The 20,038-nt window shown below is 39.5% G+C and overlaps 2 protein-coding genes and 1 non-coding gene across 5 annotated transcripts; 2 read left to right on the top strand and 1 right to left on the bottom strand.

The window, feature by feature from the left end:
• Window positions 1-486: 486 nt before the first annotated feature.
• Window positions 487-7,384, bottom strand: lypla1 (lysophospholipase 1). Of its 3 annotated transcripts, none has more exons than XM_017712425.2 (9): window positions 7,022-7,384; window positions 5,145-5,176; window positions 4,974-5,039; window positions 4,126-4,173; window positions 3,942-4,012; window positions 3,782-3,855; window positions 3,258-3,359; window positions 1,180-1,353; window positions 487-992 (listed from the first exon to the last, which is right to left on the bottom strand). In XM_017712425.2, exons 1-9 carry the CDS (start codon window positions 7,088-7,090, stop codon window positions 939-941), a joined length of 690 nt encoding a protein of 229 aa, XP_017567914.1. In that variant the 5' UTR covers window positions 7,091-7,384; the 3' UTR covers window positions 487-938. The 3 variants fall into 3 exon arrangements, with proteins under 3 accessions (XP_017567914.1, XP_017567916.1, XP_017567915.1); XM_017712427.2 differs by having other exon boundaries at window positions 7,316-7,334; XM_017712426.2 differs by having other exon boundaries at window positions 7,284-7,325.
• Window positions 7,385-8,263: 879 nt separating this feature from the next.
• Window positions 8,264-8,335, top strand: trnaa-ugc. The gene has a single exon. It is a non-coding gene; the product is annotated as a tRNA-Ala (tRNA).
• Window positions 8,336-8,656: 321 nt separating this feature from the next.
• Window positions 8,657-13,253, top strand: mrpl15 (mitochondrial ribosomal protein L15). Its single transcript, XM_017712387.2, has 5 exons — window positions 8,657-8,823; window positions 10,868-11,025; window positions 11,134-11,299; window positions 11,807-11,930; window positions 12,798-13,253. Exons 1-5 carry the CDS (start codon window positions 8,719-8,721, stop codon window positions 13,133-13,135), a joined length of 891 nt encoding a protein of 296 aa, XP_017567876.1. The 5' UTR covers window positions 8,657-8,718; the 3' UTR covers window positions 13,136-13,253.
• The last annotated feature ends 6,785 nt before the right edge of the window (window positions 13,254-20,038 follow it).

Raw genomic sequence — 20,038 nt, 5'->3', positions numbered from 1 at the left:
AATCTATTAATGATGCAGAGGTACATGCAGGGTACAGGCAAAACAGTGACTCAAAGAAAACTTGATTCAAAACTCTCTGGTTCACTGCCGATTTTGGATATTAAATAAAATGTTTGGGTTGTAGACATTGTGATCTCTGGTTCATATCACCACCACTGTAAAGAAATCAGAGTCGGTAAATTTCACATCAAATCGCTCTGAATGACTGGTTATATCTCAAAGATTTAATTACACGTAAATAAGGAAAAATTAGTGACGTTTCCCTTTAAATTCCCTTTGTGAACCTTAATGAGAATTTACCCTTAAAAGATATTTTTGTGAAAAGTGTGCAAAACTGATGCATTTTAGAAAAAGAATGTAGTGACAAACATGGCTGCTTTCCTGCTTGTTACATATTCACAGATATGGTCAGACTCTAGACATAACCATGAAAAATGTATAAATATCAGAAACCCACAGAAAAAGACTAAACAGCAATCAAAAGGCTCATTTCATGTTCATTTCTTTTATTTAAATCAACTTGACATTAGGAGCCCTTTTCCCCCCAAAACAAACACTGTCCTATTATCAGATGGCTTTGTAACTTTAGCTAATGCCCTACAATTTAGACTACTGTGTTACATGAGCCCTACAGCAGTCTTAGAAACTGTGTTTCTGACGGGTGACGTGTCTGTGACGACCAAACCTTAGCCTGAGCAAGAGGTTACAGTGTCACACAGTCAGAGGTTACTATGGCAACTTTGTTTGTGGCTGACTCTGAGGATATGATCCAAGATGGTTCTAGTTAGGCTTAGTATTAAAGTTAATACCACCTTCACATTTAGTCCAAGTTGGGTTGGGGGTGTTTTGCTGTGTTCAGTACAGTCAGATGAAGAAATAGCAGCTGAAGAGAGTCTGGGATTATCGGTCAGTACAAATGATCCATCAGGCTTTCCTAATTAGTCAATCGGAGGAAGCTGCTTCTCAATGAATTGTTTTATATCCATCATTTCCTGTTGAGTGAAAAGACCAAAGAAAGGTTTAAATATAAATCTGGATTCTCAAAGTTTTTGGCTGTATTAGCTAGTGCATTAACTCAACAGAACTCCTACACTGTTTAAATGATGCTACACACTTCAAACCATTCCCAAAGCTGAAAATCAACAGAAATGCATGATAGGCAAGTTTCATTAATCGGACCTCAGGGCAGGCGCTGTGTGGCATCCTGGCATACGTTTTGAAGGTGATGTTGTTGGGATTCAGCATGGTCTTGAGTTTCTCCACTGTGAGACAGCCAAAGATCAGTGGAACCAGAGGATCTGCCTCCCCATGACACTGTAATATTGCTATTTCCTTATTACTGCCAATCACTGACTAGAGAGAGAGAGAGAGAGAGAGAGAGAGAGAGAGATGCACAATCTCAATAATCTTACAACCACACTACAGATAAAAATAGAATTAATAATTTTAAGAAAAACATTCCAACACACACACACACCCACCCGTGGGTTGTTATACAATATCAGGACGTTGGGTCGTAAACACCAATAAGCCAAAACATTATGACCATTCCTAATATGCAGTTGGTCCTCCATTTGCTACCAAAACAGCTCTGACTCGCCGAGACTCTACAAGACTTCTGAAGGCACCCTGTGATACCTGGAACCAAGACAATAGCAGCAGATCCTTCAAGTCCTGTAAACTATGAGGTGGATCCACCATGGATTGGTCATATTCCAGCACATCCCACACATGCTTGATAGGATTGAATGGCAACACCTCGGACTCTTCCTCAAACCATTTCCAAACAATGTGCAGTGTAGAAGAGAACATCACTCTTTGTTAAGAGGCCACTGCCATCGGGAATATCACTGTCACAAAGAAGTGCGCTTGATCCACAGCGATATTTAGAGAGGTAGCACGTATAAAACTGACATCCACATGAGTGGGAGCATCACATTCCATCCACTGGCTTGTCTTCTTCTCACAGTGCATCCTGGGGCCATCAATTCCTCTGGTAAATGGGACACACGTACCCAGCCGTGCACGTGAAGTAAAACAAAATGTTTTATTGAACCACATCACGTTCTCCAACTGCTCCAAGGTCCAGTTTCATAATAATAATAATAATAATAATAATAAGTTCAATTTATATAGAGCCTTTCACAAACCCAAGGAGGCAATCACATGCTCACTGTAGGTGCTTTCAACAGTGGCATGGGCATTCTGACTGGTCTGCGGCAATTCGGCCCCATATGCAGCAGGAAGCGATGCACTATGTGCTGTGAGAGATTCCTCCTGTGGCCATCATTAAAAAAATTTTATGACTTGTGCCATAGTAGTGCTCCTGTCAGTTCAGACCAGATGTGACAGCCTTTGTTGTCATGAGCCTTGGGCGCCAAACATTTTGTCGCCGATTCATGGTTTGCCTGTCCTTGGACCTCTGTCAGTCTCTCACCACTGCTGACCGGAAGCACCCTAAAAGCATCTCTATTTTGGAGATGCTCCGCCCCAGAGGTCTAACCATAACCATCCGGACCTCACCAAGGTCTTCACTCCTGCCCATTTTTTCCCACATCTAACACAACAATTATGAGAACCAACCTGTCAGTTACGTTTGATAAATCCCAGTCATTTAAATGCTCTCTGTTAAAGCACTGTTACAAGATAATCAACATTATTTTATCTAGCAGAAATTACAATTTTGCTTAGTTACCAGAAATAATGTTTGTACCCTTTGACATCAACTGGAACAATAAGGCCTTGCAGACACTCAATTCACCACTTCTCACATTGCATGAACCACTGACTTACAGGCATGAACCAACGTACACCCAGAGTCTTTCAGCCATGGAGCCAAAGCACAAAACATTGTGTTCATAAGAAGATTTTTTTGTGATATTATTATGGTTTCATTCTGACCGAGACAATATGTAATGCTTAAAGTTAGTCAGTAGGTGGCTTAGATGATCAGACCTCTCTCTTGCCACTGTTCCACTTGCATGTTTTAGCTAAGCGTTTTTGTTTTTTTTTTCCTTTTGATACCAATGGATTTGCCCCACCAGTTTTGGACACATGGTGCCACTCCTGCCCTTTTATTTTTTACAGTGAATCATGAAGAGTTTTCAAAAAGCATTTCCCAAAGTCAGGATCTTTTTGTTGACCCTGATTTGACATACATTTTTTTCTCTGTTTTTCCTTCAAAGTCAGGACATTTCTGTCATGTCATGAAAACGTAGGAAAACAAAAATCACAAACACTACAAATGTGCAGTTTACCTTTGACAGGGAGTTCCTGAGGGGAAGCCAGCAGCTCAGAGCAACAACACCTGCGAGTTTCTGATGAGTAGTTAAAGCTGTATAAAGAGAAAGCGCACCACCCTAAACACACACACACACACACACACACACACACACACACACACACACACACACACACACGCACGCACACACACACACATTTTTGTTAATAATGAAATGTTCCCTCCAGTACAGCATGTAAACTGCATGAATGAGATTTTAACCATAGCAAATGAACTCATTATTTACGTTCTACAAAATCACTGAGTGTCAGTGAGTTATTACAATTCTTTCCTCTGGAAAACTAATCCCATCTCTGGAAGAAAGATTTATACTGATTTACAGCTTCATTTTATAAACTGAAGAATTCATGAAGGTGTTGTACATGTTTTGCACAAGGTTTACTGACAGAGTTCAGCAAAATTAATGTCCAGGGTAACTGACCATACACTACAGATTAGATTATGTTGCAACGGCACAACTTGTGACACTTTACGTCTCACCTGAGAAAAGCCGCCTAGTACAATCCGATGAGATGGAATTCCATTCTTTACCTCCTGATCAATCAAAGCCTTGACTGCAGACATTTAGAGACATTCATTTGGCATTCAATATATTTCTAAGCATTGTTAAACTTTTTCTAAACACCAAAGATGAACGTACTGCTTTCTGCAGCTTTTTTGATCCCCGTCTCATCCTCTTCTGCATCTGGACTCAAACCGATGATATCAAACCTGAGAGTCAGGACACAGTTTGATGGAATTTTATAAATAGCCAAGATAACAGCTGCTTTTGGAGAATCTGGGACGTTGCACAAAGGAAAACATGAAACATAAGCAAGACTCACCAGGAAGGCATTGCCATGTTCATGTTGAGGCTGACTGGCATGACCGGTCTTGCACAGCGAATAAGACAGAAAGAAAGATTACAAAAAGAAGTTTAAAAAAAAAAATAAAAAACTAGTTTTCCGTCTTTCAATAGTTTGGAGTGTCAAATGAGTAACACAAAATAAAAAAGTTCCATGTGTCCAGAATGAAGAACGGAGCTGTAAAGGATTCTGAAATGACTGAGAAAGCTGTTTAACATTGGAAATAAAGTTATAATAAAATTAATATCTAGGATGGCTCATATTTAAAAATTGGTGATCAAATATCAAGGTAGATAACCTGACAAGGGTCAAAAATGATGCTTTTCACATCATTTAATAACTTCTTCTTGCCCTCAAAATACCTTGAATAGTACATAAATTTATAACATACATACATTTATAATTACCTTTTTGTAACATGTTTGTTAAAACAGTGTACCATTTTACAATAAGACTAACCTTTAACTACGTATTATTGATTTTAAAGTGTTTATGATATAATTTCTACCCACTAATAAACTCATTTTGAACCATAAACTTTTATAGAGGAGAGTCTTATTGTAAAGTGGTACTGGTTATTAATGAAATAAAATAACAAAATTATTAATATGACAAGTGATTCCAAACGTTTGATTTGTAGTGTAGACCAGTGGTTCTCAAACTCTTTCTAAGGGACCCCCAGTCGGTCCACATTTTCCCTCAATCCCTACTGGGACTTCAGTTGGAGCAACTGTGTAGACTGTGTGTGGTCCATGATGACTGGTTTAAGAACCATGTGTATGTTAAGTACGTGTTTGTACAGTGATAATACAGTGCATTGTACATACGCATGAGGGCAAATGTACTTCACATGAGGGGTCCTAATCCCAGCCATAGCTTCAGCCCAGCCATGCCTGACAGAAAAATTAAGGAAAATGAGATAAAAGGTTCACTCACTTCATGCTCCACTGCTTCATACTTTATAAACCTACAGATCAAAAGTCAGGTGTATTGCTTACCCTGTGTCTCCCAGGCCGTGGAGGAAGATCACCTGTAAATAAAAGAGCACAGCCATGTCACTACACATTACTGTGATACCATGGATTTGTGTATAGTTGAAGTTCCCTAGTCTGATGCTGCAGTCAGCCTGTCCTGCACATTGTAGTGCTTTCCCTGCTCTAATACATCCTCTTCAACTTAGTAAGGGCATATAATATGATCTGATTTGGTGTATCAGAGTAGGGAAAACACCAAAACGCACAGGACGTTGGTACTGCAGGACCATTAGTCAGAAAAACTGGCATGTAACATTAACCTATGTCTATAGAATGACACCCTGTACGGCATTACAGTGTGTGTATAGCCTTGTACTCTTAAGCAGGGGTCGGTGATATAACAAAAATACATCACGACACTTCAAGTCATTTCTACAAACTATGAATAATTATGATTTATATTCAATGCTTCACTTACTGGGTTGAAGTAAATCAATTTAAATTGGTATGCTGGCCAATTTTTCAAAAATTCCAAATAATTAAATAGATAAGATGTAAACTAAGTCATTGAGAGTGGTCTGTTGTGAAGTATTCTGTTCTAAAGAAACTTAGCGAGTCAAAATTGTTAAGAGTGGTGGTGATACGAACCAGATATCCACCTCTAAAAGCTCAGTTCTGTGATAGGTCTGTGTTTTGGCCTAAAATATTCATTTTTAATAGTCCATTCATGACGGAGAGGTACACGCAGTGGTGTTCTAAGGCAGAACAGTCCCCAAAGAAAACTCAGAAGATGTGTAGGTTCACTGGTGGCTTTTGATGCTAAATAAAACAGTTTGTGTTGTAAACATGGTGTCCTCTGGTTCCTATCACCAACACTTTAAACACATCAAAGTTGGAATTCCCTTTAAACGGGAATAATTACATTTTCCTTTTAGTGAAACATGCAGTTAGTAGGGATGCACTAATCACACTGGCCAAAATCCACATTGATTTTTGCTCAAAACACACACAAAGCGCACAAGTGCTGTATTAAAATGCTCCTGGTACATCAAGAACCAAAATGTCATAGCATAATTATGTTTGACTCACTGTGCTAAATAGCCAGTCACCTCTTACTTTTGATGCAGCATTTTATTTAATTCATGGTATTTAAATGCGCAACTAATTTAAAATTAATATCCACTAAAGAGCAAAATGTGTTTTTATTGTAAGTTTGGCTAATAAAAAGCGCTGGAAACATGGTAGTGTGTTTCATGTGTTCACTTACAGTGGGACCTTTGGCTAATAAAAAAATTTAAAAATAAAATCAGCCAAAAAATAGTCCATCAGCCAACTTGGCTATAAAGAAATCAGAGTTGGCCATAAAAATTCAAGATCAGTGCATCCTAGCAGTTAGCCTGTATTCTTTAAGTACAATGTCTGCAATATGCTCAGAAAAGCATGATGTGCCACAATGACATAATTTATCATAATAACAAGTACAGTCATTTTGCCCAGCTCTAGTCGTGTACTCGGAGAACATAACATCACAAGAGCTGATATCCATGTGTGTGTGTGTATATATATATATATATATATATATATATATATATATGGACATCAGCCAAGACCTAACACCACCTACTCAGTGTTAATGAAACAATAGTGAAGAACTGACCGTATTTATTTAACTGACCGTGTTTTATCTGACTGTAATAGCACCTACAGGTAATGGTCGTGTTTTCTGGTCAGTCAGAGCTCTCGGCACACCTGAACTAAGACATTAAAACAGTGAATGCTGAATGCCTCGTACAGGTGTACTGGAATCTAGATAAACGCGAAGAGCTGAGAGCTGTGTGGTGGGCCCTGAGGAGCTGAGGAGGGTGGGCTGCTCTGTGCTCCACTCACTCACACCGACTTACCGCCGCAGTGGCTTTCCGGGCTGCTGGGACTATCGCAGGCAGCGGCGCTGACATGTTATTACCGCACATGCAATGGACCGGAGTTTTACATTCAATAAGAGAAATAAACCCGTTACAGCTAGCGAGCTACCGACCACGGCCACCCAGCCTGCCAGTATAAACACAGCGAACTGCGGCCGTAATGCGCTGACACTAAACAAAAACACAACGTCGCGCTGGTCAAGCTGATCAAACTGAAAGCGGAATGCGTGGCCAGACAGACCGTTTCACAGTTTACGGAGTTGGAAAACACACTAGTAGAGAGAAGCACCGTGACCCTTCACGCTAATGTCCTGTTCTGACGCAGCCAGCGGGTCTCAGTCCAGCCCGCTGGTTCCCCGCATATTAGAACGCAATGGAAATAACTGATCCTGGATCAGCATTGCTAAGCCAATCAAAACGCATTACCACGCCAGGACTCACACAGGAAGTCTCGCCTTTAGTCCCGCCTCCTTTATGTAAGTGCGTCCTTGTTGGTGCATTTGCAGTGAAATGAGCGATGCTCGAGTGCTATTGGCTCCTCAGATACACGTGTTTGGTTGCTGTGCGGTGGGGTGTGCAGTGAGGTCTGAGCTCACACCTCTCTCTTTTGACTTTTATCATTTTATTTTAGAGCAGAAAGAACAAAGAAGAAGAACTGCGCCTTAATGCACTTCACTTCCTCTTTTGATAGGTGCGCGTAGGCATAATAAGATTCTCAAGTTATGGTTTTTACAAAATGTCCAAATGTTTGTGGACACCTGCTCACCCCGTTTCTTTTTATTAATGGGGAGTTTATTTCTCCTTTACAGTTACAGCTACTCTTCTGGGAAGCTTGTACGATCCTGTGAAGATTTACTGCATTCCGCTACAAGAGTTATTAGTCGGGTCAAGTACTGATGTTGGATGAGTAGTTCTGCATCACAGATTCAGCTCCAGTTCATCCCAAACGTACTAGATGGAGCTCCTCGCCCAAGAGAACCCAGTTACACCGTCCCCCAGACCGGTCCTGGGCTTTATACTCCTCTATCTGACGCTTGTTTTTGACGCATGAATCGCTTAATATCCTGATTTTTATGCGGAGATTGTGCGATTAAAGTATCTGCGTCCACAAATTAGAGGCGTATAATCAGAGTGACGTGATACTTTTGGGTGCATACGATTGTAGTGTGAAGACGTGGTGGCGCATCGTCAAGGACGGTAAATCTGGGCTGGAGAGTCGTGGGGGATGTAGCTCAGTGGTAGAGCGCATGCTTTGCATGTATGAGGCCCCGGGTTCAATCCCCGGCATCTCCACGAGGAAAAACTTTTTAATAACGTCTGACAATTCAGCAGCAAAACCATGACACAAAACAATACGTTTTAGCAGACATTCATAGAAAACATCTAACACAAGTTAACTTTTCACCATGATTAGCCAACAGCCGTTAGTCTTGAATTATTCCGAGTGGCGCTCTAAGACCAAAATTATGTTGGTGTGTAATTCATTTGAACAGCGTTTCTGATTACACGGTGGCTTGTACTGTCATGTACTGTCGGACCGCCTGAAAAAATGCACAGAATTCATATTTTATTGCATTTTTCTGGTCATGAGAAATGTTTTTCCGGGTCGCTGAACCACGTGCTTCTCCGCCATGACAGTTGTCCTTGAAAGCTGCTGTGTGTGAGTGCGGAGAGAAATGTCTGTGTCCAGGACCGGCGGAGGGAAAAGCCTCGACATAGTGAAGAATTTACCGCGGATAACACTAGCCAACCTTCGCCCAAATCCCGGAGCAAGGAAAAATGTAAGGGCCCGTTCCGTGAAAACGACAGATAATCACTTTAATGCCGCTTAGCTGGTTAGCCTGTTAGCTGGAGCCGGCAGCTTTAGCCTCAGGGAGTCTGTAAAAATCCGACATCTCGAAAATTGTCTGCAGTTTTAGGCTTAGCTGACAGGTACCGGTTTAGAAAATCTACTCCTCTTTCCTCTGCTGCCAGCGACAGTGACAATATACACTGTACTGTGCTATACTGAAATCCGTAGTGTGCAGTACTGTGCCGTGCCGTGCTGTAGTGTGCAGTACTCTGCCGTGCCGTACTATAGTGTGCAGTACTGTGCCGTGCTGTAGTGTGCAGTACTGTGCCGTGCCGTACTATAGTGTGCAGTACTGTGCCGTGCTGTAGTGTGCAGTACTGTGCCGTGCCGTGCTGTAGTGTGCAGTACTGTGCCGTGCTGTAGTGTGCAGTACTCTGCCGTGCCGTACTATAGTGTGCAGTACTGTGCCGTGCTGTAGTGTGCAGTACTCTGCCGTGCCGTGCTGTAGTGTGCAGTACTCTGCCGTGCCGTATTGTGCAGTACTCTGCCGTGCCGTGCTGTAGTGTGCAGTACTCTGCCGTGCTGTGCTGTGCCGTACTATAGTGTGCAGTACTCTGCCGTGCTGTGCTGTAGTGTGCAGTACTCTGCTGTGCTATAGTGTGCAGTACTCTGCCGTGCCGTAGTGTGCAGTACTCTGCCGTGCCGTAGTGTGCAGTACTCTGCCGTGCCGTGCTGTATTGTGCAGTACTCTGCCGTGCCGTACTATAGTGTGCAGTACTCTGCTCTGCTGTGCTATAGTGTGCAGTACTCCAAGCAAGTGAACATCAGCAAAATGCTAAGCTGTCTCAGCTGTTGTTTCACAGTTACCTTAGAGTCATAGACTCCTAAAAGTATAGAAATGCTTGTCATAGGGTCTGCATATGTACATAAAATATGATGTATGATAAATTGTTGAATGTTGGATATTCCTATGACAATATGAGAAAAAAACTATGATGACTGACTTACAGTGTATACAGCAAGTACAGACCCTCAGATCACTGTAACATCTGTTTTAAACAAATAGCAAAAAAAGAAGGTAAACTAAATCACCATACCCCACTGTGCAAAATGGAAAAAATAATAATACAAAGCAGAAGAGAAAAGCTCTCAGCAGTGCCTGAATGGCATTTTGTGTATAAATGTCCAAAAAGAAATAAATATGTAATTCCTTCAAAGTTCCTTATGGTGATACATGTTTATTGTAGTCACATTTTACACAGCACTGGGATTAGGAATACTTGTTTACTTGTAATGAAATTCACAAAAAATAAAAATCTGCTTATTTGTGAAGTCCTAATAATTGGCATTGGTGATGGTTGGTATGAATGTGGTGGAGCCCAGCTCACCTTGTTTCTTCTAATGAGCTTCCTGTGATGAAGGATCCTATGTTTTATGCTACTAGTTTTGTCTGTTTGAGGAATTTGTCTGGGATTTTTTGACTCTATTTGCTGCACTATAAAAGTGACCATGAATATGCCGCACTGAACGAGAAAGCAAAACCGTAGTCACATATCTTTTGTCAGTTCTGGTATTGCCCTGTATCTGAAAACCAGCAAAAGCATGCACTCACTCATGCACGTTCTGCAGACATTCATATTTGTCCTGCTAACATTGCAAGTCATAGTGTTGCTGTAATCTAACGATTTCTTCTGAAATAACTTGTGCATATTAATTATGGTGACCTAATCTTAACAGACAATGCCATTGTCTTGGAATGAAGAAATCTCGGCAGATCCCAAATACTGATTAAACAAGTGCACTTAAGTGTGCTCCTGTCTGATTGGAATAAAATCTGCGGCCACACCAGCACTTTGTGGATAAGATTGGACAACCCTGACAAACAACTAGACCTGGATGATGCAGCCAAATACCAGATACTGACTGTCTGCCAGTGAAACACAAGGCTATTGGAAGATAAATCGGAGAAAAAGAAACATTAGTTGCTTTTTATGTGAGGGCAAGTGGCTTATGTAGGTAACATTTGTTCACAGGAGAAACGTCGGGGCCGTGGCATGCATGGTGGGAATAAGAGTGGACGAGGTCACAAAGGTGAACGACAACGCGGGAACCGCCCCCGTCTGGGCTTTGAGGGGGGACAGACCCCGTTCTACCTGATCATTCCTAAATATGGCTACAATGAGGGACACAGGTATGATGACAAACACTGCTCCTTTTACGAGCTTGAGGCATATGCAAAGAAGGATGTTAAATTTCACTGTTGTCATTCCATTTTTTTCTACGTTTAATTTTTCTCAAGTCTTCGGCATCAATACCCACCCCTGTCTCTGCGGAGGTTGCAGTATTTGATAGACGTTGGCCGGTTGGACCCCTCTCAGCCCATAGATCTCACCCAGCTGGTCAATAGCAGAGGGGTCACCATTCAGCCACTCAAACGGGACTACGGAGTTCATCTTGTAGATGAGGTGTGTACATACATCTATTTTATTTGACCACAGGGAAAGGGGAATCACTAAAGAACTACTCAAGTGCTATTTACAATGGATTAGTTTGATGAAATTGGTCAAGATTTGACTGGCCAGATCACACGTGACAAGTATCTTTCTCAAATTATCACAAATATCTTGGAGTGAAATGTCATAACCCGGATGTACACGTAGGTGTTCGATGCAGCTGCGGCATTCAATACTAATAACAGCCTGTTTAGCACGTTTAGGTGTTTTCTCTGCTCTCAACTGAACTGAAGTGTTTGAGCAAGAAAACCCCAAAGATATGCATTACAGGAGGTTCTCCAGGACCACAGTTAGAAACCTGTGATTTGGTTTAAAAAGCATGTAGGCAGACAGATTGTCCAGAGGGGGGCAGCAGTTAGTCACATTTTAGGTCACCCATCTAGTTGTATCAAGAATTCTACTTCTTGACTTAACTAATGTCTCTGTCTGTGTGTCTTCATGTTCACATGACTGTTCAAGGGAGCTGACATATTCTGTGCTAAGGTAAATCTGGAAGTACAGCTGGCTTCTGAAGCAGCTATTGCTGCAGTGGAACGCAATGGTGGTGTTATCACAACCAGCTACTATGATCCCCGCAGCTTACGTGAGTCTTCTATGCACAAACATTCTTGCATTCGAGAGGTGCACCATAAAATATACATTCAGTGTGTGCTTTCATTATAACAGTCAATCACAATAGGATTGGACAATTTAATAGTTTTATCACAATTTGAAAGAGTGCCGTTTTCAAAGTACAGCAGCAGCACTTTTAATTGTATCCTGTTTTTCAGCATTGCCTTAACAAGTTTTGAGTAGTGAAATTTTTGTCTAATAACAGAGAGCTTGTGAACTTGTAGTCTACCACACTTTGTTCAGCATTCATGCCTCAAGCCCAGTAAAATGAACGTGCTGGTCTATTTGAGAAAAAATCTGGAAACTTATTGTATATAATGCAGACACATTTAAATTGTTAATATTTTGCCTGAATCACTTGTTGTCAGGTGACATTAAAAGAATACTTCAGCCAAAAATTTAAACAATTTCCCCTTACCCTAAATTAGTCACTCAGCCTAGATGTGTTGTCTGAAATTTGCTTTTTTAATTTTGCACTGGAGCTGTTGTATCGGTAGGCATCAAGTAAATAAGCCATCTATTAGCATCACTGAAACTGCACTGTAATCTCAAATAGACATATGTGGTTTCCTTGCTTGTGTGCTCCAGTGTAAAAGCACAGCTAAGCTTTTAAACACCAAAAATGTTGATTTGATTTGACTTAATTTGGAGCGAGTACATGTCTCATTTGTTTAAATTAAGAGTAAAATGTTTCTAAAGCACTGTCTTTGGCCATTACATAATATTTTGTACTTGTTATACTTTTCTTAAAATTTGTTCACCAAAAGTTTTTTTTGAAGATACAAATACTGGCCATTCAGTATTTCACTCAGGCAGACTTGTGTGTTTGTGTGTGTAGAGATCCTCATTAAGCCAGTACCATTCTTCATGACTGGCCAGCCCATTCCAAAACGAATGTTTCCTGGTGAAGACCTCCTGCCGTACTACATAGATGCCAATAACCGAGGTTACCTTGCTGACCGAGAGAAGATCCAGGCCGCCCGACTAGCACTTGCAAAGAAATATGGCTACACGTTACCAGACATCTCAACAGAAATGGTGTGTAAAATGTTAGCTGAGCGAAAAGACCCCCGGCAAATCTTTTTTGGTTTGGCACCAGGCTGGGTAGTAAACATGGCTGAAAAGAAGATTCTTAAACCCACTGACAAGGACCTGTTGCAGTACTACAGTTCATAGTATTTCGTGTCGCTCATTGATACCCAAATGTAGGTCTGCTTCTTTGAATAATGTTTGAATATGTAAATATGTATTATTGTTTACATTCACTAGTAATAAAATGTCACCATTCTTTACACATGGCCAGCTTTGCTGATTGTGAAGAAATACGAAAACAGACATCCCTTCAGTAGAAGTGGACAATATATTTGTGTGTGTGTGTGTGTGTGTGTGTGTGTGTGTGTGTGTGTGTGTGTGTGTGTATGTATGTATGTATGTATGTATATATATATATATATATGTATGTATGTATGTGTGTGTGTGTGTGTGTGTGTGTGTGTTTGAATTTACTATAAGATTATCATGAGAATTCTATGAGTACTCACAGAATTCTCATGATAATCTTATAGTAAATTCAAACATTTACTGTAGTCTACTACACAAGTATTGTAGATTACCATAAAACAGTATTATAGGAATGGAGATAGAAATATAATTGATTATGTAAGTACAGCACTAAAGCAATCATATAGTAGTACCAAGTGAAACTTTTTGTAAGTACTAGTGACTAACATTTTTAGAGTTTAACCTGTCAAACTCCTTGCACTTCATATCATCACTGTCGAAAACAAAACCTTGTTTCTTCCATGTGGAAACTTTACTGGAAAAGCAAAAACACTATAATGGATGATAAAGTCAAATATTTTTCTCAAGTCATTTTGGAACACTTCTATTGGTTCATTCATCTTGAAGTTTTCTCATAATGTAACTTTTTTACAGTTGTGTAAACAACAGTCAGCAGAGAGGGAAATACATGGTTTGTTCAGGCAGTGCCGATTATATGGCTTTGACTCGACACTGTTTCTTGCTATGAGTGATGTAAGCAGTCTTGTTTCTCAAACCAGTCCACACAGACCATATTTTTTTATACATATTTATAATGTATAATGTTGGGAGTAAAAATGCATTATATTTTTGTTTCATAATAAATCTAAATTATGTAAGTAGGATGATTGTTAGGGCCCCTAAATGCTCAGAAACAGCCATGTTTGAACTTGATTAAAACCCATAAAATAGTGATTAGTTATCAGTATCGGCCACAACAAGGTGTTATATATTGGTTATAGTTATCAGCTTAGACACTCCATATCGGTGCATCCCTACATGTTTGTTGCTAGAATTATTTGCTGCTTATCTTAATGGAGAAAGTAGTCTCTCCATAGCCCGCAAGAGATTGTGGAGGAAGAAATGTGGAGCGGAGCAGGTGAGCGGGAAACGGGGAAAAATAAGAGCCTTCAGGGCCTGAAAACAGGAACCAGCTGCATTAGTGCGGGTCAGTTTTGTGTGTGTATGAACAAGGCGAGGGGCTGCGAGCATAGTAGCCCATTACTCACCTACAGCTGTATCCGGGCCTCTACAATCAACCGGCACGACAGCACCTCACTAAAACCACCACCCAAAACCCAGGCAGAGTGACTCTCAGACACAAACACTCAGAGTCTACGGAACTGTCCCATCACTTCAAAAGCATTTTACAGACACATTTCCTGAATTTTTCCAAAGGACCATCATGGTTGCTTCATACAGTATCCTCAGCATAATACACTAGCCTGCTGGAGGCATTCTTCAAATTCTTTTCGAGCTCCGACATAAAATGTAAATCCTCCAAATGAAACAACCAAGTTGAAATAAAGTGTGATGAATCATACACATCCTACTGTTAACATTATGAATCAGTTCAATAACTGTGTTATCTGCTCAGTTGCAGGGGAAAGTGTTCAGGATTAAAAATATTTCTGTGATAAGTACCCATTTCAGTCACGTCACTAGTTTGCATGTTCAAGCCTAAATACCCTCAACACCAAGGTCAGTAGAGACACATTTAGCAGGTCTAGGCTACATAGGCCTGTTAGTTGACATGTTTCAGGCAGATTTGTAAGGGCGCATTAATCTTTCTTTTGAGATGTTTTATTGTATTTGTGAGGTTACTAAAGCCTATATATAGCACACGCTTACAGATATTGTCCTGAGGGACTTCAGTCTCTGCTGCTGTGCTGAACTTTATCGAAGGAAGCACATGTTTGTGTTGTTGGTGTGTGTGTGTGTGTGTGTGTGACCGAGAGCAGAAATGTGTTGCCCGCTTTGTGTAAACCAGCTAATAATTCTCTCTCTCTCAGATCCTGAACAGGATGCAATTGCCTCATTTTTGTTCTTTACTTCTGCAGCAGAATCTTCTATTTTGCAAGGCTGCTGAATATACTCTTTTAAAAGAAATGACTAGTTTTAATTGTATCCTTATAGCCTAGTGGTTGACTACTGTTTTATACTCTAATATTTGAGCTCATTAATGAGAACTTTTTCTTTTTTTGTCTGTGAAACAGAAGTAAAGAATCGTACAATGTCCATTGTTTTCACATGTACTTTTGTATATAGATGGAATCTTTAAATCAGTGTACATACATTTTCAGTCCTAAAAGGAATGTGAATGTGTGGGCAGTGTGAGGCTACGAGGGGCAGAAAGGGCAGGAAAAGAAGGCCGAGTCCTTTCAGCCTAGTGTAAGAGTGTAAATAAAGCAGAATCTCAGGAAAGCGACTCGCGGTCAGTGTTTATGAGAGCACACCACAGCTTATCTACAAAGGAGCAGAGAGGCAGCACGAGGGCGCTGAGATTGGAGCACTGAGAACGAGGACCCGCACTCAGTGTTTGATTTGGGTGGTAAAAGTTCATCTGAGCACATTTTTTGCAGTCCTTATTTGTGAAATGAAATGAAAGCTTTTATTTGATGCAGAGCTATAGTAGTCAAATAATTCACTGTATGGAGTCTTGACTGAAATCTGGTCAGATGCCAAATCTGGGATTGCATTGTGAAATTTTACTGTAAACTTTACACTACTTTGCTGCCAGATATATCATAAAAATAAATGTACATTGTAAAGATGGTTATGTCACATTTCTTCAGTCTACTCTTTTTGCTAGGCTGTTCACTCTTCACATATTTTTTCTCTTTACTGACGCTCTTACACAATCATACAGTGGCATGCAAAGGTTTGGGTACCTCTGGTCAAATGACTGTCACATTTGGTTGTTTTTCTAGATACGTTTGAAAAATAAGTGAATACATCTCCTACAAAGAACACACTCATACATCTTTATGCACAATTACTGTTAATTTGCTGAATTTAACATCTTGGAAAGAAAATATGTGGTCTGTGCAAAAGTTATGGCACATTTTATATGTTTTTCCCCCCATATGTTAAACTCAACACATGTAGTGCACAGAAATTGTGCACTACAATTTGCCGAAATGTGTCATATACAAATGTGTTCTCTGTAGATGTGTTAACTTGTTTTCACTTTTACAAAATTAGCAAAACATGTCATTTGAAAAGGGTTCAAACGTTTGAATGTGACTGTATTTCAAATGTTACAGTGGTTTTCCAGTAGATTTTTAAACAATTTTACAAAAATGTCTGCATAAGTTAAGTTGTAAACAAAGGATAAGATGCTCCATGCTAAAAAATGTCAGAATTGTTTGCCGCAGTAGTGAGGGAAACTAGATGTCCAATGCCTTTAATGGTTACAAAATGCTGCCACACAGAAGGATATAACTCTAAAAACGTAAAACGTAATTTTTCTGGGGGTTTTAGATAATAAATATAATGGCTAAACTGCCATTGTAAACATCAAGACCCCTGGTTCGTATCACCACCACTGTAAAGACATCTTAGTCAGTAATTGATCTACATTTAACTGTTTCACATCAATCCACTCTCACTTTCTTTACATCTCAAAAGTTGAATAATTCAGGAAGTCTCAAATATCAGTGAACTGTCTTTACATGGACCACATATAGCTGATAACGGCACTTATACACAGCTAAATACAAAATGGTAAAGTACTGTAGACAGACAGATGCTGTAACTGTTAAGTACTTAAGTGTTACATTTTCAATTTCATTGAAATTTTACTGAACTTACAGTGTAGACTGGCCAGTTCAAGAGAGCTTAATCACTTAGACTTCAAATTCATTTACCCTTCAGTAGATCAGACAGAGAGAACCTCAGCTTAATGTGACAACTCAGTGTCTGATGGAGAAGAGTTTTATCTACCATACCGATCTCCTGTCTGAGTGGGCCATTATTAGCTTTACTGTTGTAGCCTAATTAAATCTCAGAAGCCAGACCCAAAATAATGCCAGACAAAGGTGGATGGCAGGCTGTGTAAAATCTTTGGCTTTACTTTTTTGTGTCAGACATCATGCCCCCTCACTAATTAACTGTGTACAGTACTTGATTAACTAACTAAACTAACTGGAAGCTTGTAATTCTGACTGGACGTAAGCAGGGAAGGGTCATGATCTTGTGAGGCCCCTCTTGGACAAAAGTCTTTGGAGGCTCCCAGTAAAGAAATAACATTTGTTTTGAAAATAAACAATAAAACAAAATGTATTTATGTGCATTATTCTTCTAACCATGATCTGCTAGATTTAAATCATAATTTCTTCTCTCTTTCTTTGAAGCTAAATCATGTTGTGAAAAGGTTGGTTAAATGCTAACACCACTATCACACACTGTCCAAAACATCCTATTAGAATGGGATCCACATCCCAAGTGCCAATAATATTACAAAACCTGATGGGCCTGTGAACAGATCACTTCAGATGATTTCTTCATTTATTTCACATTAATTTTAGTCATTTGAACATGCCGAAGGGCTATTGTTCATGTTCGTCTAATGTTTACATCTGCGCTGGATACTGCCAAGTATTTGGGTCACCTCAAGCATAATGGTCTAAGGTCCCCAGAGATTCCTAGCAGTCAGAGGCCTCCGGGCACTGGCCCCGGTGGCCAGGTCACTAATCCGTATCTGTACATAAGCCTGAAGAACATTTGTGAGAGAGTGTATTCATGTATTGTGATATTGTTCACTTGATGCTGTAGCTATTCTTGTTCCTGGTTATTTTATACTAATTTGTGTGTGTGTGTGTGTGTGTGTGTGTGTGTGTGAGTGAGTGATGTGGGAACAAAAAGTTCTGAAAGTGACAACAAAATATAAACAGTAAATTCTGACATTGTGGGTTCTTACTGGTACCCATGAAGATTCATAGTATTGTATTTTATTTTAAATCCACCTTTGGCTTAAAAGAAAACTATATAGTACAGCATACAAAACTTTGGGCACCCCTGGTAAAAGGGCAGGTTTAGTTGATGTTTTTAATTGAAGTGAAAATAATTCTATACAACTTCTACAGAAAAGACACGTCTGCCTATTTGAATGCAAAATACTGCTTATTTACTGAATTGATCATTTTGGTGAAAAACTAAAATATAAAATGTGAAACAACCAAATGTTATGGGACATTTTTCCAATATGTTACATTCAGCCAATAAATAGAAATGCAAACATCTGCCAAATTCAAATGTGTTCACAGTAGAGGATATGTTAACTTATTTATACTTAAAAATACATTTAAAAAATACTTTTGCATCTGACTGTATATCCAATAAAGTTAAGTTTAATATTGTCATATTTTTGACATATGTCAAAAATGGTAGTTTTTAAGGGAGAGACAAACATTTTCAATGTTTGTCTTTTTTTTTTAAAGTTTTTCAAACTTTCAGCGGCATTAGTGTACTGAGATTTTATTCTGGATCATATCTATCGATCCTTCGTTATGAATTGTAAAAGCCAACTAGTGTTTTCAAAGTCTACAAACAAATACTAGGTTTGATATGACAGCAACTATATGTAAAGGTGTAGGCATACTGAGAATTGCAACAACAACCCACAGGTCTGTATTTTAATGGAAAACCCCAGTAAAGATAACACTATTGTGCGTGTGTGTACTGGCATGGCTCTTTGAATGCATGTGTGTTGGTACGGGAGCTGAATACAGTGCAGTAGCCTGCTGTGGCATACAGTAGTTGATCACACTTGGTTGAGAGGTGAACAATAGTTGAGGAGGGCCACAGGCTGATAATGCAGCCTTATCATACACTCAGAGTAGAATACAATTCAGCATTAGCACTCAATGCTGCAGAGTAATAAATCCTCTCAGACACACGCGCTCTTCAAAGGATTGTACCCTACAGGCCTGCACCTTCAGCTAATGCCGCAAAAGTGGACTGAATTGAAGGGGTCAGCAGGACGTCTTCCGCAATTTTGAATGAGGAAGAGCCTTTTATACTGAGTCAGTATTTATGATTTAGAGAATAAGGGGTCTCCCTATATTTATACCTTTTTGTGCCTCACCCATGTTGCTGACATTTGACAATTAAAACGTGTCAGTGGGTTCAGATTTCCCTTCTTTTCACTCCTCACTCACACATTATAGTAATTACTGAATAATTTACAGTAGTTACTGAATAGTTTATAGGAGCTACTGGGCCTTACATCTTTTAACAGAATAATAGGTTTGCAGTTTAACTCTTTCAACTATAAGTACTTATATGTGGGTTCAAACTTCTCTTCTCTCATAATGTATAAATTAGTAATGTAGTAATTACACAATAATTCATAGCAGTAACTGAACATTAATCCTTAGGACTGGTAGCTGAGTAACATGCTTAGAGCATATGAAGTGGAAAAGCAATACAAACAAATACAAGATCAGTGCAAATTTCAACAACTTTTAGTCATATATTGTATGTATATATTTTTTTGTCTGGACAAAAATGTCCTGACATGGAAGAAAAACCAAAGAATGGTGCTTTTTACTTTTTGAAATGGTAAAACTATTTCTTTTTGTCTAAAAGGGTTAAGATCAGGTTTGAAAGTCCCTAATTTCATGATGAATGGACTAAAAGAAACAAACGACTTGGAAAAAAGTCTGGTTCCATTGACTTACATTAAAAGTGAAGTAGGTTTTTTCCTTCTGTAAATTTATCATTTTCGGGATACAAGGTTTTGTTCCCGACAGAAGC

Source organism: Pygocentrus nattereri, chromosome 2, assembly GCF_015220715.1.
Source record: "Pygocentrus nattereri isolate fPygNat1 chromosome 2, fPygNat1.pri, whole genome shotgun sequence".
Lineage (NCBI taxonomy): Eukaryota > Metazoa > Chordata > Actinopteri > Characiformes > Serrasalmidae > Pygocentrus > Pygocentrus nattereri.
The sequence above is the reverse complement of the archived record's forward strand: the minus strand, read 5'-3'. Positions and strand labels throughout refer to the sequence as shown.